General features: G+C 37.1%; 3 protein-coding genes across 3 annotated transcripts; 1 reads left to right on the forward strand and 2 right to left on the reverse strand.

The window, feature by feature from the left end:
* Positions 1–1,472: 1,472 nt before the first annotated feature.
* Positions 1,473–2,573, reverse strand: LOC120276127. Its single transcript, XM_039282857.1, has one exon. It carries the CDS (start codon positions 2,571–2,573, stop codon positions 1,473–1,475), a length of 1,101 nt encoding a protein of 366 aa, XP_039138791.1.
* A 2,506-nt stretch (positions 2,574–5,079) lies between these two features.
* LOC120276128 lies at positions 5,080–6,207 on the forward strand. The gene has a single exon (XM_039282858.1). The coding sequence runs from the start codon at positions 5,080–5,082 to the stop codon at positions 6,205–6,207; it is 1,128 nt and encodes a 375-aa protein (XP_039138792.1).
* Positions 6,208–13,932: 7,725 nt separating this feature from the next.
* On the reverse strand, positions 13,933–16,197 carry LOC120276129. Its single transcript, XM_039282859.1, has 4 exons — positions 15,343–16,197; positions 14,895–15,240; positions 14,232–14,831; positions 13,933–14,183 (listed from the first exon to the last, which is right to left on the reverse strand). Exons 1-4 carry the CDS (start codon positions 16,195–16,197, stop codon positions 13,933–13,935), a joined length of 2,052 nt encoding a protein of 683 aa, XP_039138793.1.
* Positions 16,198–19,860: the final 3,663 nt, after the last annotated feature.

Consider the following 19,860-nt stretch of genomic DNA (forward strand, 5'->3'; position numbering starts at 1 on the left):
TTTGATACCGTGTCCGCTCGGTAATAATAAATGGACATATGTTATCTATAGTAAATTTGGAGACATTTTGTTTGAAATCATGTCCTGAAGTTTCTATATTTTCAAGATTTGTATTTCTAGATTTCATATTTTGGTTAATGACGATATTGAGAAGTGTTTGCAAAGTTGTGCATTAGAAACTTATGTTTACGTATTCGTACTTGTACATGGTTTCTTGCTAAATGTTTATATATAGTTCTCTCCAATGTTTTGGAAAGGTATAAATTATTGTATTTGAAAGTGTTTGAAAGTTTTTCACCTATTTTCACTCCACTCACTGAGTAACTGAGTTACTTAGCTTCTCTTCTTCTATCTTTTCTGGTATTGGACTCTAAGGTTATTGTGCTTAAGACTAGTGATTTTCAGCCAGTGCTAGGATAAATCCACTAGGGTTGTCGCTTTCTAGGAATTTTTGCTGAAAATACTCATTCTTTTATATTATTGTATGGTATTAAGTTGTAAAATACTTTTGTAACTTGATTGGTTTATTTATTTATTTTTAATCTTCTCTGAATTAGATTCTGAGGCCTTGCAGGCTTATGGGATTCACGCCCTATGAGTTCTTCGGCCATTTGTTCCGTCGCCGAGTCCAACAGAGGTGAGCTTGGTACGTGACATATATAATTCTCCCTCTAAGGAGGTCCACTCGATCAACAGTTTAAAAGCAACTTCAATTATTTCAAATGGGTTAAAATTTGATTTAAGCCACCCAACTTGAACTAATCCAAATCCTTTTCAAATAGCTTGAACCAGGTTTCTTTAACTGAACCTAATTCAATTGGATAGGTTCAGCTCAATGGAGCTAAACAGGGCCCAAACGCAAATCCACCTGTAGCTCTATCTCTTAGAACACAGACATATAATGCATGCATACTACATCATCACTCCCTACTCCTTTTATACAAACATACATTCGGATTAAGGGGGGTATCCTTGATTTCATCATCGGTAATTAACATTTGGAGGTATATATGATTTCATCCAAGATAATTAACATTAGGGTTTACACATAAAAGAAGTTATGAACTCATAAATCTTGAAATCACATAAAGAAAATAACATCAAATTTGGCGCCTATTTTAATCACATTATGATGTTGAGCCTACAACAAATTTATTTATTAATTTTCATAAATAAATAATTCTTATAAATAACTAAACTATAAACAAATTATAAATTTTAATTTAATAATTGCCAAAACTTATAACTGAATTCTAAACAAAGCTTTGATCTTTAGAGATAGAACTTCCTCAAAACGTCTTATGCATGCAGTATATATAGGTTCAACAATTATGCAAACTTAGGACAAACTGAATCAATCTCATTATACCATTTGCTAATTACAGAAACCATGTCTTGCCTATTATTTGCAAATGGGACATGGAAGAAAGTCAACTTTCATGACTTCCAAAAATGAAAGAAAGACAATAAAGCTACACAAAATAACTGGGATTGAGCCAACCAAGAGTGTCCCACTGATCAATACCATGCCAAAGCTTGAGAAAACCTTTAATATGTGAACTCTGAACACAAAACACACCAGGCACTTCACAATATTTCTTCAACTTAGTCAAGAGCATACTCTCATCACTACATCCTCTGCACCTTTTTGCATTGGTTCCAATACCCAAACTAATCCCCAAGAAGATCAAATCCTCTACACCAAGCTGTATTATTTCAAGACACTCCTTCTCAAATTCCACCTTCAAGAACTCAAAATAAGTATCCTTCCCACTCTCATACATAAGCACCATAACAAGATCGCCAGAAAACTCAACAAGGTAAGCCCTTGTTGGACAATTGTCATCATCGGACTCATCAATCTCACTTAAGCCCTCTGGCAATGCCAGTGGGATATTAATAATCATTCCAGTCCCACCATTAGCTTCAAGATCAAGACGATAAAGTTTCCTGTAGAAGCACAAGTAGAAATATCCCTTGAAGAAGACAATGTCCTCAAAGTCATAATCATCGGACAAGAATGTTTTCCATGAAGTGCTCCTCAGCATGCAGATGTCCACTTGATTGTGAGACTGTGAGATGACAGCAAAAACACACCCTGGATCAGTTGGGGCAGCAGAGACTGCGAGCTTTATCTGAAAATGACGACCTATGAACTGCCTATCTTTTCGATATTGTGCATTGTGCTTAGGGAGTTTGATATGGTCTCCGGTGATGGGGTTGATGAGGTAAACCTTGGAGGCAGGATCAAGAAAGGCAAGATAGCCATGGGAGGAGCCGCAGAAGAAAGAGCCAAACTCGAAGGAGGATTTGGGGAGGTGAATGAGGAGTTTGGAGTTGATGTCAAAGAAGGAGACGGAGGTGTAGCGTTGTGTATTGGTGTGGTTGGCGAGGATGATGAGGGGGAGTTTTGGACGTGGGGAGAAGGTGCGCCATGGAGAGCAAGTGGAACGGAAGAAGAAGTGGGAGATGGGGTCGAGTTGAGATGAGATGAAGGATAGAGGAAGCTTGGGAAGAGAAGACCAGTCTCGTACTTCATTGCTTCTCCTCTTCTTCTGTTTCTTGGACATCATTCTTGAGGTTTGAGTGGCGGTGGAGTGGGATATATGCCCTACTTCATTTATATATCTATATATATATACATATTTACTGGCAGTGGAGTGGGATGTAAACCCACTCTTTTACATGTGCATAATTTATTTAAGATTTAATTGGATAACTTGGTATTAGAATTTTTAAAAGTAGAAATATAAAACATTTAAAAACAAAAAAACATATACCACCATGGAAAATTGAAATTTCAATAATTCTTTTGATTTTCTATAATTTTCTATATTTGCCAATTTCTTTATATCAACTAAACTCCATTTTAAAAAAAAAAAAAAAAATTTGAAAGCTGTTGAAATTAGACAAACACATACAAAGCATAAAATTAAAGTAAGAATTCAACCCACATTGGAGTGTAGCTACACTAAAAAGACCATTTATTTTAGTATCCCACAGGCACAGGCAAAATAAATATAGTGTTTTTGGTTAAAATTATTAAATTAACTTTCGAGAAGCTAATAGCCGGTTTGGACAATGAAATGAGAATGAAAATAGGAATGGAAATAAAAAATATTATTTGATTTGAGAAAGTGACAATTGGGAATTGAGAAAAAAAGTAAGTTGAGGATGTGTCCTATAATTTATTTATATAGCTTTAATGTAATCAAATGTTATTAATGTATAAAATATTAAATTATGTATCATAAAAAAAACATATTATCCGTAGTAATTAAATATTTAAATTAAATAATTCAATTTAAATATTACCCACTTGTTTATTTTAAGTAAACACTTCAATTAGATAATTCACTTAACTTAATTATTATACTAAATTTTTAAATATTATTAATTATTAATTATTGTATTCAAATATTTAAGTTTACTTATATTTAATAATTCAGCCTGGCTATTATCCATTTAAATTATTATTATATTAGTAAATATTTAAATTAAACAGCAAAGACATTAGTTTTTACATAACATGTCAAATTTTCTTCATTTTTGAGCAAGAGTTGCGTTCACTTAGCTATAAAATCATTCTTTGGGCGTCATCTACTTTCATGCAAATTTAAAATTTACTATAAAAACATATATGCTAAAATCTCATATTATATTGAAAAAACATAACAAAAATAAGAAATCATCTTTCTTTTGTTCCTTCATCTTATTCTTCTAACCAAATTAAACACAAGAAATATGAGATATGATATCATTGAAACATGACACGTCATCTCCAAGCCGCGAGTAAAAACTATATACCGAAAAGGCCCTAATGAAGAACCAACTCTAATTCCCAACCAATATCCATAACCATTCCCTAGTTTTCCCCTCGCACTAGCATGCAGGTCACCACCTAATCAAGTAAGCCACAAGCAATATATATGCTCAAGTTATTGATGTCACCAACAAAACTTGCTTCAATATAGTTTACAAGCTTTGTTAACTTCAATTAAACACTGACATTGAACTAGTGCAAACATTACAAACAAAAACATGAATGCTATGGAAACTTTAAATGAAGGCTTAAACTGTCTGAAAAACAACTTAAACATCATAGATTTATTAGGCAAAATCTAATTGCTACAATAGAAAGGGGTTTTTGCATTAAACTCTTCCAATTAGTTTTGGAAATCTCCAATTTCAATTAATCGAGGCCATGCACTTTCCCTCTTGATTTGTAATATTTTCTTTTGGTTGAGGACAAATAAAAGCTTAAGTGTTGAAGAAATTGATAAGCACATAATCGAACATATTTTTATATTATAATATCTTATATGTTGGCATGTATTATAATATTTATTTAAAAGATGGTCCTTAACATGGTGTAAAATTATTTGATGGGCATGCACATTTGCTTTTCATAGGTTACATTAGTCCCATCAAATTCTCTTCAGAGTTGAATTGAGGGAGATAAAGGACTATATATATTTATAATAATTAATAAGTAATGCTCTAGTATTACTCATGTAGTAAATCATTTAAGTAGATGTGGAACTTCCCTTTGATCCTTCACCTCATGTTTTCTCTGGTAAAGGTTCACTATTTTGAAAACCCTTCATCAATACTTTGGAATTTCCCAATGAGTATCTATAGGTCTCTAGAATGCTATAGAAAGGTTTGAACGGTTCTCTTAGAAAAATTAAACTATATTAGATTACAAATTAAACTAGAAAATAGTAATACTGTTGAAGTTCATAAAAATTAATGGGGCAACAATACTAAGCTTTTCTCAATTTAATGTATTTTTTTTTTAAAATTCAAAATAAGAGAGTTTAGAAAATAAAAAAAAATTGTGAAATGTAAATGGAAACGATTTTAGCTTTTCAAAGTTCATTTTGTATTTCACTTTCAATTACTAGCTATGTCTATTAAATCTCCAATAATAAGTATACATAATATATATATATATGTATGTATGTATGTATGTATGTATGTATGTATGTATGTATGTATGTATATATAGTTAATTACATATGCCACTCCACTCAAAACTCAAGAAGAAGAAGAAGAAGAAGAAGAAGAACCGGAACCATGACGTCCAAGAACCAGAAGAAGCCGAGTAGTAATGAAGGACGAGACTGGTCCTCTCTTCCCAAGCTTCCTCTCTCCATCATCTCATCTCACCTCGACGCCATCTCCCACGTCTTCTTCCGTTCCACTTGCTCTGCCTGGCACACCTTCTCTCCACGTCAAAAACTACCCCTCATCATCCTCGCCAACCACACCAACTTAAAACGCTACACCTCCATGGCCTTCTTCGACATTGATTTCAACCTTCTCTTCCACCTTCCAAAGTGCTCGTTTGAGTTTGGCTCCTACTTCTGCGGCTCCTCCCATGGATATCTTGTCTTTCTTGATCCTGCCTCCAAGCTATACCTCATCAACCCCATCACTGGTCACGAAATCAAGCTCCCTAAGCACAACGCAAGATACCGGAAAAAAAAGAAGTTTAGAGGTGTTCATTTTCAGATGAAGGTTGCATTGTCCGCCTCCCCCACCGATCCCCAGTGCATCTTTGCTGCCATCTCACGGTCTCAAAACCAAGTTGACGTGCGCACTCTGACGAGCACTTCATGGAAAACTCTCTTTTCTCTTGATGATCAAGATGAGTTTCAGGACATCATCTTCTACAAGGGTTATTTCTACTTGTGTGTTGGCATTGAACTTTATCAACTTGATCTTGAAGCCAATGGTGGGAGTGGAATGGTTGTTCAGGTCCCGCTGGATGTTTACGCGAGCTCAGATGAGACTGATGAGACTGACGAGGCTGATGAGTCTGATGATGATGATGATGACTCTCCGAGGAGGTCTTACCTGGTTGAGATCTCTGGTGACCTTGTTATGGTCTTCATGTATGTCAATGGGGATGATTACTATGAGATCTTCAAGGTGGACTTTGAGAAGAAGAGGCTTGAAATGATAGAGCTTGGAGTGGAGGATTTGATGTTCTTGGGAGTTAGTTTGGGCATTGGAACAAGTGCGAAGAGGTATCGCGAATGCAGGAATGACAGTATGTTATTGACTAAGTTGATAAAGTTTAGTGAAGAGCCTGCTGTGTTTAATGTTGAGTCTTTAGATATTAAGCATTATCTTAAGCGTTGGCATGGTATTGATCAGTGGGATACTCTTGGTTGGCTCATTCCCAATTTTCTTGTATAGCTCTATCTGTCTTTCTTTCATTCGTGAAGGTTATGCATGAGAGTTGGCTAAGTAATTAATAGGGATGTATTCTTTAAGGTGATGAGAGTTGGCAAATGTGATACGGATGTATTCTTGAAGGTGATGAGCTATTGTCAACGAGACATGGTTTTTATTATTACCAAATGTTATAACGTGATTAATTCAGTTGGCCTGACTTTGCATCATTACTAAACTTATATATATCTATTCTGCACTGTATATATGTATATATATATATATAGACCATGATCCTCATTGGAGAGCTAGTTATAATTTCAAATCATGGATGTTCAAGTACAAGACTCGACAGTGTATGAAGATTAAGGATCAACTTGAGTTTTATTAAATCAATTAATTGAAGACAGTCTTCAAGCTGAATTTTTTATTTCTCATATATTTATTTATTTATTTTTATGTTAATAATGCAGACAAATCACGACATCCATTCACTATATTTATCTCTGAAGCATTGAAGCATTGAGAGAGAGTTGAATTCTCACCCTCTCATGCATTGGGATGGTGGCTTTATTTCTTTATCTCATAAATGGCAATTCATATATGTTGTTTGAATGGTGGTCATGCAAGATTAAATTTTAGTGCATTTGGGTCATGTCTTGTTTTGTCATCACTATTTTTTCTTTTCCGGGGATGATGTATTTATTCATCTATTTATTTCTTTTATCACTAAACAAATTTTAATGATGATGTCACAACCCAAAACCGGCTCGGTGGTGAACAAACAGGCGTATGCCCACAAGGCGGAAACCCAGCATGCATGCAAGGTCTAAAAACTTGACTCAACAAAATATGATCTAATAAGGTCACAATTTACAACCAACAAAAATAATATTCAAGGATTACAATAAGGTATAAATTACAACTCAACAATATTGTGGGGAAAAATAAGCGACGGCCCGCTAAATTACAACCAAAACTTCCTCCTGATCGGAAAAGAATTAAGAACAACTTATATATGAACTTGATAGCTCAGTAAACAATCCACTAAAATATTTGAGATCATACAGAGTTAAAAAAAAATCCAATTCGAATTTCAAGTAAACAAATTATATATGTAAAAGTAGAACCTAAATCGCATGTACCGAATGTTAGAGAGTATTAAACATTACCAAAAAGAAGTTTTGCATCCACAATGCTTTATAGAAACATAGCTTAATTAATAATAGTTCTTCAAAATATATAGATTTCATGTGAATCAATATCATAGTGAAAATAATTATCAAATAAAGTCTCCAGAACAAAATAATTTGATAGAAGATACAAATTCCGAATGTAAAAGTTTTCTCATAATTATACATCTCCCAAACTTACTAAAGCCAACTTTTTACCTCGGCGACACCTGAGTCAAAATATTGGAGTCCATTTGTTTTACCTCTGTGGCCTGAGTCAGAATTATCAAAATCCATTTATTTTACCTCGGTGGCCCCAGTCAGATACCGTTATTATTCCACCGATGGCCTGATGCGAAACTATAGTTTTAATTCACAGAATTCATGTCAAAATGGTCAATGTTGACTCCCATTGGTGGGGTTAGTGCATAGCTTATTTAGAGACTAAAAATTTTTATAACGAAATAAATTTTGCCATAAGTATCAAAAACAATATTTTCTGAAGAACTAGATTTTCAATACTTGCTAAGTTATCAAACCAAAATAGCATAATATAACAACATTTATAATATCAAACTCTTCAAAATTATCATTTGAACAAAGATACTATAACTTAGCATATAATCAAATAATTGCATGATCCCACATTTATTTAGAAACTAAGCCAATTGTTTCAAAATAAAAATAATGGATAAATAAATAAATAAATAACTGAATTCTAAAAATAAAAATAATCCATAATTTATATGCGGATTACTTACCTGCATGATTCCCAAATTTAGTGGTATCAGAAAGTTTTAGTCAACCGTTAGTTCGATGACCTTAGTCCATTAGATAGAATTGTTAAACTTGAAGTATTAAAGAGAACTTGAACCCAAAGTTGAGGTCTTCCCTAAATTTTTGGATTTTTTTCTAATGGAGAACCTTGGGTTTCAGTTCCAGATCCTATATGTCTTATAATTTACTTCACTTCATATCTCAGATTATTTATCTCAAATTTATGTTATGTTGTCGATAGTTGCTTTGCTTTGACCTTTTAAGAATAACCCCTTCATGATTTTCCGTTCAATTAGAAAATCTTTTGGTCATGCATGCCTTTGGTGATTTAAGAATCATGGGCATTAGTTACCTTCTTGCATTAACTCCCTTTGACTTTCAAGCCAAGAAGGATCTTAAGGATCACTTGGTTCTTTGAAATAAGGTCATTTTCTTCCCCTTCTAAAGTATGTCTTGTGTTGATCGAAACCAAATGATCCGGATGTCATCTTTATTTTAAAAGCTCCTTTAATGTTCCATTTTGCTTACACAATTGCCAAGGTTCACATGATGTGTTATCATTTCATTGTCATTTCTTGATTTTCAACTTGGTTATCTATACCACATTCGAGTTGTGATACATTTTTTATCTACTTCTTGATTGCCATCAATTGTGCATTTAAGCCATCTTGATCCATGTTTTTTTAAAATTATTAGGGGTTGCCTCTTGTACTATACTTTCAGACAGTTGCATTCTATGATATCCTTTTGGGGCCAATATTGTGTGTAAATAGATTGGGTGGTTAATTGGTGTTTCACCCTAGCCCTTGTTCAATTATTTGAGTATTGATTGATGATATATTCAGGTGACAATAATAATTTGGAAAAGAAAATTGAGGAACATCTTAATTTTCTTATGATTGGATATCTTTTGCCTTCCTAGAACTAGGAAAGGCTTTGAATATCATGCTATCTTAATGTGTTCAGTTATTTGTGGCTTGGTCTTCAATTAATCACTAGAGATCAACTTGTACTTGAAAAACCATTGATGTCCAAGTGCAAAATTTGATTGCGGGAAATTCAAGTAAATTTAAGCTTGGTGGATGCTTAGTAGTTGTTAAAGTAATGATTGTGCTAGTGTATTAGTGCAGGATTTAGTCAAGACAAAGGATGTCAATTAATCATTTAGCCCTACGTTCTCACCTGCGGATGTGGACTTAGGTCGCAAACTCAAGTCCATATCAGGGACCAGTTACCGCCACATTACAACAGAAATGATTTGAACTCAAAAAAATAAAAGTTTCCTACCATCAATTTATGTAAATGGGGCCATGCTACTAAGCTGTGAGCTCATTGGTTATTATTTAATTTCTTTAAAAATTTTATTATGCAAGGATATTTAACTTGAAAATGGAAGTTTCTAAAAGTTGCCCTTGCTTGTTAGGACGTTTGCAAATATTGAAAATGACATATTGGTGATTGATAGTTCCACTAATTAGAACTCACTCAAAGTATGCAGATGATGCGTCATAAATGAAAGGATCACCATGCAATTAAATCAAACAAATATTTTTTACTTAAACATTAGATAGTGAGCATGGTCCAAATACATTGGATTCTAAGGGTTTTGAAAACAACTCAATCTGCAATGTTAACAACCAATATACCACCCACTGACCCAATCACTGATAAAGTTTAAACACTTAAAAAAGTGCATTAAAACTAACCTAAGAACCATCATAAGGCATAAGCATCGCTTCTACGTTAACAGCCATACGACTAATAGAATGTTCATTTACTCAGAAACAAATTCATAGGAGACAACATCCTTTAATTCCTCATCAACACCTCAGGAAAATTCGTATGAGTTTTTTTAGCAACTAAAAAACTAAGAAAAAAACATTTCATCATCCATTAAAACAAATAACATAACAACCTAGACTAGGCTTGGTGAGTCACACCCAAACGTGGCACAATCTGGCTAACTAAACCGCTCTAAACCTCGTTGCCTCCAACTAAACAAAATCTCCCAGATCTTTGAATCTCCACCATTCATTTTATATCTTCAGACTCTGCCTAGAACTTGACCCACAAGCCTTGATGATCTCCATCTCCTCCGTTCATTCAATCCCCTCTCAAACCTTTAACTAAAGGGGTGTTCATTTTACCGTAAGTGAAGAGAAGTGAAGAAACGGAGGAAGTGCCACTTTCCTGAAGTAGGGGGAAGTGATATCACTTCCAGGGATATCCGCTTCAAGGGATTGCACAAAGGTAGGAGAAAGGTGCTAAAATCTTTCTTTGGTTTTCATGACAAGTAGAAACAAAATGGTTGGTCCACAGAATTAACAAAGATTAAAATTTATATGGATTTTTTTTTATTTTTTATACTTCCTTTATAAAATGTATATCTATTAACAACATAAATTTATATAAAAAATTAAAATCATTCTCATATCCTCTCCAATATGAAGTATCCTTTTATTCAAATCAAAATCTAGTCAACCTTAGATTAAAATGCTAGATGTACTTTGTAACTGTCACACCCCACCCTAGCCGGGCATGTGGCAATCGCTAGGACAACAAGGAATAGGCCCTACAGCGTCTCACTTTCTAGTCACCGTAAGGCTCAAAACAATCCGGTTAACACAACTTACTAAAGAAAGATACAAGGTCTACAACAGGACTAGCCAGGGTTTCACATACAACCAATAGATACAAGAACAGTACACAAAACTCAAGTCTAGTGGATCCATAAAATTTACATGCACATTGCACTAACCTAAACAAGGGGAAAAGGTAGGTTACTCTACTGCTTGCCCAGCACAACCCAGTCCAACGTCATAGTCTAAAAAAGAAGGAAGAAGAGTGGTGAGTAACAAACGTTACCCAGTGAGTGGTGTCATCATAGATATAAGTGAGTAATACAGCATTTCCAATAGCAATTCACACTAATAGTAACATATAAAAGATGTTCCAACTATGTAACAGATTAACCGAGATCAAAATGATTTATAAATTGTACAGGCTGACCTCAAACAATTCCCAAGCTAATCGTGGCCGCGACTAGCTACGGGACCACTAAGGTGTTTTTAAGACTTTTAAAATTCACAAATGCTGCCTTCCTTGGTGTTGGCCACTGAGATCCCCGTGTGGTGACCCCGGGTTTCTCACATATAAGAACCCCCCTATCAATGGCTCCGCACACCTCTTGATCAGGGTAAACTCAGAGTTGACCACGCCGCCTCTCATTAGGCCGGACCGTGGAACCCCACACTGCAGTGTCGGACCTAAGTCCGCTGTCACCATCAAAATCCAAATGCCACAATGCAATTCTTTCCAATTCCAACTTGAGGAATCAAGCATATGATGTATAAATACAGAAATATACATCAATGCATATTCCATTTGCATGTAAAATACATTTACATGTAAACATGTTTCTTTCAAAATAAGTATGCATAAATATACCATAATCATTTTGCCAAATAACTCCATGCTTAAAATATCCATATATATATATATCAAATAAAGTATGAATTATCATCAAATTTATGATATAAAACATATGAAGAAATACTATAATACTCTTACTAAATCGATGCAATTAACAAGTAAACCACTCACAGAACCAGTCATCTTGCCTCAAGACGCGCTCACTAGTCGGCAGTTCCCTTCCCCTTGGAAAATGTCTCGCCACCTAGAATCAAGCAGGGATTCTAAGAACCAATGAACAAAGAATGAAAACTAAAATGCATGAGAATGCAAAGTTACATGTCGAATATATAACACTAGGGTTTTAGGGGAAAACGACATCATTTTGGACCAAAACGACCTCAAACTGAAGGAAAATTAGTTCCAATCGATTCCAAATAAGAAGGGCTTCGATTTGAACCAAAGAAATACAAGAAAAGCCCAAGGTTTTTTTGGTGCTGTAGTAATTTCAGAAGTGCTACAGTAATCCACGAATTTGCTACAGTAAACCAGTCTTGTTTCAATGGTTTATCGTCGATTTACAACACCAAAACATAAAATTTCTTGACAAACATACACACACAAATGAATATATATCAACAATATTGACTTCGATTTGAGCCCAAAAACAACTAAAACCAAGGTTGATTTCTAGGGTTTCAAAGGTTGTCAAAAATGAGTAAATACGAAGCCTTACCAAGCTCAGGAGAATCAGAGGAAGAGAATAGGAGCGTTGATTCACCAAAAAAACTCGCCGATGAATTTTATTTTTCAAGGATGGGTTTCGGCCGAATGAAGACGAAAAAGAAAATGAAAGCAAAGAAGAAGTGATAAGTGCTTGAGTATTAGTAATACGAAGTATTCTTTTCTTACGATGAGTATTACTTTTATCAGATTTTAGCGCAAATACATGTGTATTTGTGTTACTTTCGTGCATGTAGGGTTGTGGAGCCAAATAATGAAAGAAAGAAGCCAAAGTAGATTGCGGTTGCACTTTGATTAATGAAATCTTGGAGTTAACAAACGTGAAGACACAAGTTGTGATCGAAGATATGTGAATGTGTGCCAACCTCCATGCGCTCAAGCAATTACATGGTTTTGGGGGCACACCAATGTGGCTTTTTATTAAATAAGCGACGCGATCTATGGCATACAAGATTACCATGCCTTTTTTTTGTAATATGTTTGAACTCTAGAAATTACATTAATAATAAATAAAGTTTTTCTAACCAATAAAATAGATCTTATTTTCTCCGCTGGTTGTGTACATCATAGTTGTCAAATTATGTAGACTGACTTCTTGAGAATAATCTCCCCGCCATGCAATGTGGAGGGGAGAACTAAAGGTAATTTTTACACAGAACTCCCACAGGGGTTCTTGAATATGAATTGTAATTTGAGAGGTTCGAACTCAAGACCTCTCAATCACAACCATAGATAGTTACCATTGGCCTAGCCCAAGGTTCCTTCTAGTATGTTTATATATGAAAACTTTATATGCAAACCTAAATATATTAAATATTAATTAAATAGAGCAAACATATTAGTGCTAATTGTTTTAGAACAATGTCTATCTCTAGCTACAGTCAAAATTTGCCTTATTTTATTTAGTTATGTGAGGGTTTGCATGATTAAAAACGTGAAAATAATTTTATGATCTTTATTTTGCATTCTTTCATTAAAATTAATTATATATCTTTTTATTTTGAATATAAAATTAATTTTTTTTAATTAAAACTAATTATATATAATATCTTATGATAACAGTGAATTTATATCAACAAAAACCTAAACAAAATCATGGAAATTATTTTAAAATGTAATATTGTTTTAGAAAAAACATCTCAATGCATTGATGGAAACAAAACAATGAAGTATCATCGTGATTCTTTTATTATCTTAAAAAAAAAATCAAGAATTCATTTTTGATAAAATCTTAAAGTATCCACGCTTATTACGAGGCAATATATTTTGATAGAAGTGTAACTTCTCAATACACCCCACAATGATATGGAAATTTGATTTTTGAGATACATATATATCATGCTCGTTTTTTGTTATATTTATTTATTACTTATATGTTTAGTCTACCTTCCTTTCAGTTATAGCCAGTAATCTATCTTTATTCCCTTCATATTCATTCTTTATTTGCAAAATTACAGTCACCAACTGATCAGTGATTTCTTAAGCGCCAGTTAGATAACTGTTCATATTCATTCTTTATCTGATCAATTAAATTTACTAACTAGCCAGCAATACCTTAAGGGTCAATTAGATAGCTAATCATATTTATTTTTTTTATTTTTATTTTTTTGAACAAAGAGACAAAGCTCCAAAAGAAAGCAAAACATTAGAAGAAGAGATTTAGGCTTAGGCAAAGATCCTCAAGCCATCTGGGGCGGTCTAATCCCTGAGGGAACAGGGAGAGATGAGGGTTTGAACATCCAAAGTGAGCCAAAGCATCAGCGAGTAGATTTTCAGTCTGGGGAATGGTCTTGATAACGGAACAAGTGTTGATAATCCTGGATTTGAGGCTGTCAATTTCACGCTTGTAGTGCCACGCCACGCAGCTATCGAAGTGGTTGATCAGACGGACAATACCTGGACAATCACAAAAAATAAGTTTAGGAATCCAGCTAAAAGACTCACACTGGTCAAGAGCAAAGAGAATGGATGCAATCTCCGCTGAAATGGGAGAGACAGAGCTGCAGCCCATTGCACCAGCAAGCAATACTTGACCAGCATTTGAGATGGCAATAAAACCTAATCCACAGCTCATAGGAGAAGAATCAGACCAAGAAGCATCAGTAAAGAGACTAATATTTTTCAAAGGGCAAGAAGGAATAGAGTACTCCCTGATGTTTTTGGCAATAGAATTGAAGAAGTTTGTGCAGTAGGACCAAGCCCTTCCAAAGATGGAATGGTATTTGGGTTGCCAACCTTTGAAGATTAAATTACACCGATCCTTCCAAATGATCCAGGCTAAATTTGCAATAAGCGCTTTGAAAAAAGCATCAGAGTTCTTAGAAACAAATCTATTAGTAAGCCAAATACCAGTATCAAACTCAGCTAAAACATTTGGATCCAAGTTAAATGAAGCACACAGAGAAATCCAACAAGGCATAATTTTAGGGCAGTTCCAAATGGTGTGAGATGCAGATTCAGGAGCCACCCACGTAAAATGACAAAGGGTAAAGGGACCAATATTAAGACCATACAGGTAATCACCAGAGGGGAGTTTACCATGAGCTAATTTTCAAATAAAGGTCCTGACACGAGGCAACACAAATAATTTCCAGATAAAGCTCCAACCAGGCCAAGGTTGAGGGTCAAGGGTAACCAAGTAGTCATAAACTGCTGAAGCAACAGAAGTTCTCAGCGAACGAGGACCCCAAACCCAAAGATTTTGGGCATTAAAATCAAACCTGATACTGTTGATCCAGGACCAATCAAGGTTAGGGCCAAAGGTGTTCTGAACCAGGGGGAGATTAAGATTACCATGCAGCATAAAATCAGTAAAGCTCAAGCCCTTCAGATCAGAATCCATATTAATATATGTAGGTTTAAACAAAATGGGGAGATCCATGAAACAAGGGTCTTTCCAGATGTCTAAACCAGCAGGGTTAGCAACAAGCATCCAAAAGTGAGGTTTGAGATACTGAGCAAAGCGAGAGATAGATTTAAAAAACTAGGAAGTCTTAATTTGAGAGCCCAAGCCCCAGAGGCTCCAATTTGGGTATTTATGATTAAAGATGTCCACCCAGATCTTATCCTCAGAATTTAAAATGGAGAAGATGTTTTTGGCCATTAAAGAGTGCCTAACCAATCTAAGGTTTCTGAGTCCAAGACCCCCCTCAGACTTTTTAAGTGTAGTAACCGACCAACCAATAGTGTGGAGTTTACGCTCATTGCTACCATAACTCCAGAGAAAGGATCTGGCAAGCTTGGAAAAATTATCAAGAATAGAATCAGGGAGATACATGACCGAAAGGAAATAATTGGGAAGAGAAAAAATGGAGCTATTAAGGAGGATGACTCTACCCGCGGTGAAGAGAGAAGCATGAGTCCAGGAAGAAAAACTGTTATGAACTTTAGCGATGAGAGGGTTAAGATGAGGAATTAAAATTCTGGTGGGAGATATAGGAATACCCAGATATGTAAGAGGAAAGGATCCTTGCTTGAAGCTAAGAATGCCAGAGATAGAGTTTGACAACTTCTTATTACACCAGGAGGGGAAATAGACAGCAGATTTGAGTGGATTTGGACGTTGGCCAGTAATAGAGTGATAGAGATCGAGGCACAAAAGACAGTTTCTAGCAGTTTTACGGGAAGCTCTAGTGACCAGAAGAAGATCATTAGCGAACATTAAGTGATTGAAGTCACGGGAGAGAGAGGGGCAAAAGCCCGGAACAAGAGAGAGAGAAAGAGCTCTATTGAGAATAGCCGAGAGATTTTGGGTAACTAGGAGAAAAAGAAGGGGGGAGATAGGATCTCCCTGCCTTAATCCTCTACTACTAGTAATCCAAGGGGAACTATGTCCATTGATGAGGAAGGAGAAAGAGGCAGAAGAAATGCAAGCATGAATCCAAGCAATCCACAGATCCGGAAAACGCATTCTCTGGAGGGTAGCAAAGAGCGTATTTCACTCAACAGTATCAAAAGCTTTTTCAACATCTATTTTAATGATCATCCTAGGGGGGGCCGGGTACTCAAATTCAATAGAATGGGTAATCTCTTGGGCCGCAATAACATTATCAGAAGAGCCACAACCGGTAAGGAAACCCGTTTGCTCAGGACCGATAAGTTTGCGAATGACTTTTCTAAGACGATTTGCAAGAATTTTGGAAATAATTTTATAATTAACATTACAAAGCGAAATAGGACGGAAATCAGAGACCAAGGAGGGATTATCTTTCTTGGGAATGAGAGCAACAAAGGTCTGACCCCAAGAACGAGGGATAGAGCACGTATTGAAAAAATGGGAAATGGCATTGAAGAGATGGTCCCCAAGAATGTTCCAATAGAAGATATAGAAGTCAACGTTAAGGCCGTCCGGACCCGGACTTTTGCCTCGGGGCATAGAGAGGAGAGTTTGATAGACTTCATGTTTAGAGATCGGTCTAATCAAGTCCATCCTCTCTATATTTTCTAAAACAGCAAAATCATCCGGAATGGCATTAAAGAGGACATCCACATCAGAGTTTGAGGAGGAGTGCCAAAGGTCTTTATAAAACTCCAAAAAACAATCTTCAATCTCAGAGTGTTCAGAAACGATAGTACCTGAGGAGTTGTGAATAGCATGAACCTTGTTTTTATGCCGACGAATTTTCACAAAAGAGTGAAAGAATTTTGAGTTCCGATCACCTTCCGACAACCAGAGCATCCTAGCCCTCTGGCCCCAATAGATGGAGTTTAGGCGAAGGAGGGCTGAGTATCGGTTGGATAGAGCACGGAACCAGATCTGGAGCCAAGGATCAGAATAAAAACCAGCAGCAGCTTCAACAATCTGCAATTCCTTTTCAATGTTCTTAATTTCTTGATCCAGTGGATGAGCTCCAAAAGACTTCCACCTGAGAAGATTTTTCCTAGTGAGAGAAATGGAATGGGAAAAGGAAAGCATCGGGTTAGGAGTAGAAGAAGAAGTCCACGCTTTAAGAACACTATCGTGACAGCCGGCTAATCAAACCAAATATTTTCAAAACGAAAGGGTTTTTTAGCGAGAAAAGGAGGATTTGAGAAAACCGAGAGATAAATGGGAGAATGATCCGAGACAGTCCAAGGAAGATGCTTATTAGAGAAGTTATTAAAAATAGAAATCCAGTTTGAGTTTACCAAATATCTGTCAAGTCTAGCCCAACGCCTGGCAAGACCATACTGGCCATTGCACCAGGTGAATCTAGGAACAACAAATCCAAGGTCAATGAGATCATTTTTAAGAGTAAAATTAGAGAAAAGAGAAGCTTTAGCAGAATAATTGTGAAAAGTACCGCCTTTATGATCATCTTCAGTAAGAATAGCATTAAAGTCCCCAGCAAGGATCCAGGGTAAGTTCAAAGAGGAGATAAAAGATAAGTTATTCCAAGTAGAATTTTGGAGAGAAGTCACCTGAGCATTATAGATCACAGAGAGAATCCAGTGAACGTTGTTTGAGGAAATGACCAAATGAAGAACAAAATGAGAGTTTGCCACAGGGGTAACAGAACCGAGGTCCCGTCGCCAGAGGACAATAATACCTCCTGAAAGGCCTCTGGAGGGGATTGCAACCCAATCCCAATGTTTAGAAAGAGTGTTACAAAAGCGTTGAGTACGGACAATATCGGTTTTTGTTTCAACCAAACAGAGAAGTTTTGGATTAAGCCTGCGAATAGCGTCGTGAATACGATCCTGAGTTTTCAAGTTAGAGAGACCTCTGCAATTCCAAGTGAAAATTTTAAAATCCATAAGAAATAAGGCTAAAAATAAGAGGGAGAGTTAAGAGATAGGGTTTCTTCTCCCTTTCTTCGAGCGAGAAGAGCCTCTGGTAGGATCTCTTCTAGATAAAGCTTCAAGCTTGATATCTTTTTGAAAGTGACTAAGGGTCATATTATCATCAGGTTCCATTGGAGTGTCTGAAAGATCAGAATCTAAAGGCAAGGGTGATGAAGCAGACTCCATGTTAAGATCTCCAGGCGGCTCAGAGGAAAGAGCGTTAACCACTTTCTCCACGGCTAAAAGATGAAGACAACCCTCGTCTGAATTACTACCAGGAGAAGGAAGGTTAACCGAGGAGATGAGGACAGGAGACTTGTCAAGAGATGGAAGCTCCTTGGGATCAAGATGAGAACCGAGGCGAGGCTCTCCATTTCGTGTGCTAGAAAAGACAGGAGGCACTGCAGAGGAACGTTGGGCAGAGGGACTCTTAGGAAGCGCAGTAGAAGAACGTTGGGCAGAGGGACAGTCAAGAGGTGCCTCATGCTGGATGCCAGAAAGGTCAGAGGAATTGGCAGGGTCCCAAGGCAGCAGAGGGACGTTGGGCAGAGTGAGGGAGGCTGCGCTACAGTTACCCAAGTCAACAGGGTCTTTTGAAAAGGATTGACGCCCACCACGAATAGAGCGGCCGCCACGTGTCGCATGCATGCGAGACAGGCCTCCATTGGGACCCGTTGGGGGGCATGCAGGGAGACATGTGTCGACCAATGGAGAAGGAGAACGTTGGGAAGGCCTAGGATTCGCTCGCGGGTCACGGATGCCGTTGCGATCACCGGCACGGTCACCGGAGAAGGCACCACCACGGCCACGACCCCTAGAACGAGAACTCCTATTTCGGGGGATTAACCAAGGACCATAATCGCGATCAGAGTCCTTGATAACAGAAGAAGAAGAAGGTCGATCGGCATGGCCACCATCTGTCTCCTTGCCAGCCCCATCAATCTGCATGTCGAGGGAGGCGTTCACCGACCCCGGAACTGAGAGTTCCGGGGGCAAACGACCCTCCGACCTCAGTGGGATGCTGGAGAAGGAGCAATGGGCCTTACCATGACCGATTCTGCCACACTTGTAACAAAAAACAGGCAACTTTTCATAGAGAACAAGCACATAAACAGAATGAACACCATAGTTAACCCAGGTACCAAGTTGCAGGGGCTGGGAGAGATCAACCTCCACACAAACATGAGCAAATTTCGCCCTAGATCGATCAAGAGAATGGTCGTCAACTTTGAGGACTCTGCCAAATTGAGAGGCCACCGTCTCCAGGATATCACCAGTCCAGAGTTCCATTGGAAGGTGGAAAATTTGTATCCAAACAGCAGCCATTGAGAGCTTCTCAAAGGCCGGCTGAAGGATTCTTTCCACGGCGCTATCTGCAGAATACGGCCAGCCACAGTCCAAGGTCCGTCCAAGAGGAGACGGTTAACCATGTCCAGCGACTCACATCTGATATAATAGTAGCCATTGGGAAGATCAGCAACAGTGAAAGCCCCCAGACCTCTCCAAGCATCAGCTAGAGCGAGTTTGGTTTGGTCGAGCGGGAGAGATTTACCCAAGAACTTAGCATATAATGAAGTTTGCATAGTCTCTCTGGCATTGGACCAAAGATCCTGATCGATGGTGACAAAAGTTTTTGAAGAACTCTTGAGTTTTTCGAAATGCTCGCGCTGGAGATGCATAGGAGTTTCAACAGCTGAAGCCTTCAGGTTAGAGTTGACAACATTTGCCCACGAGACACCGAGTCGGGGACCAGGTGGAGGAGCGGAGGACGGAGGTGGCCCCGGGGGGGGGCCATAGGCGAAGGTTTTCA

The sequence above is a fragment of the Dioscorea cayenensis genome, chromosome 14, assembly GCF_009730915.1.
Source record: "Dioscorea cayenensis subsp. rotundata cultivar TDr96_F1 chromosome 14, TDr96_F1_v2_PseudoChromosome.rev07_lg8_w22 25.fasta, whole genome shotgun sequence".
Taxonomy (NCBI): domain Eukaryota; kingdom Viridiplantae; phylum Streptophyta; class Magnoliopsida; order Dioscoreales; family Dioscoreaceae; genus Dioscorea; species Dioscorea cayenensis.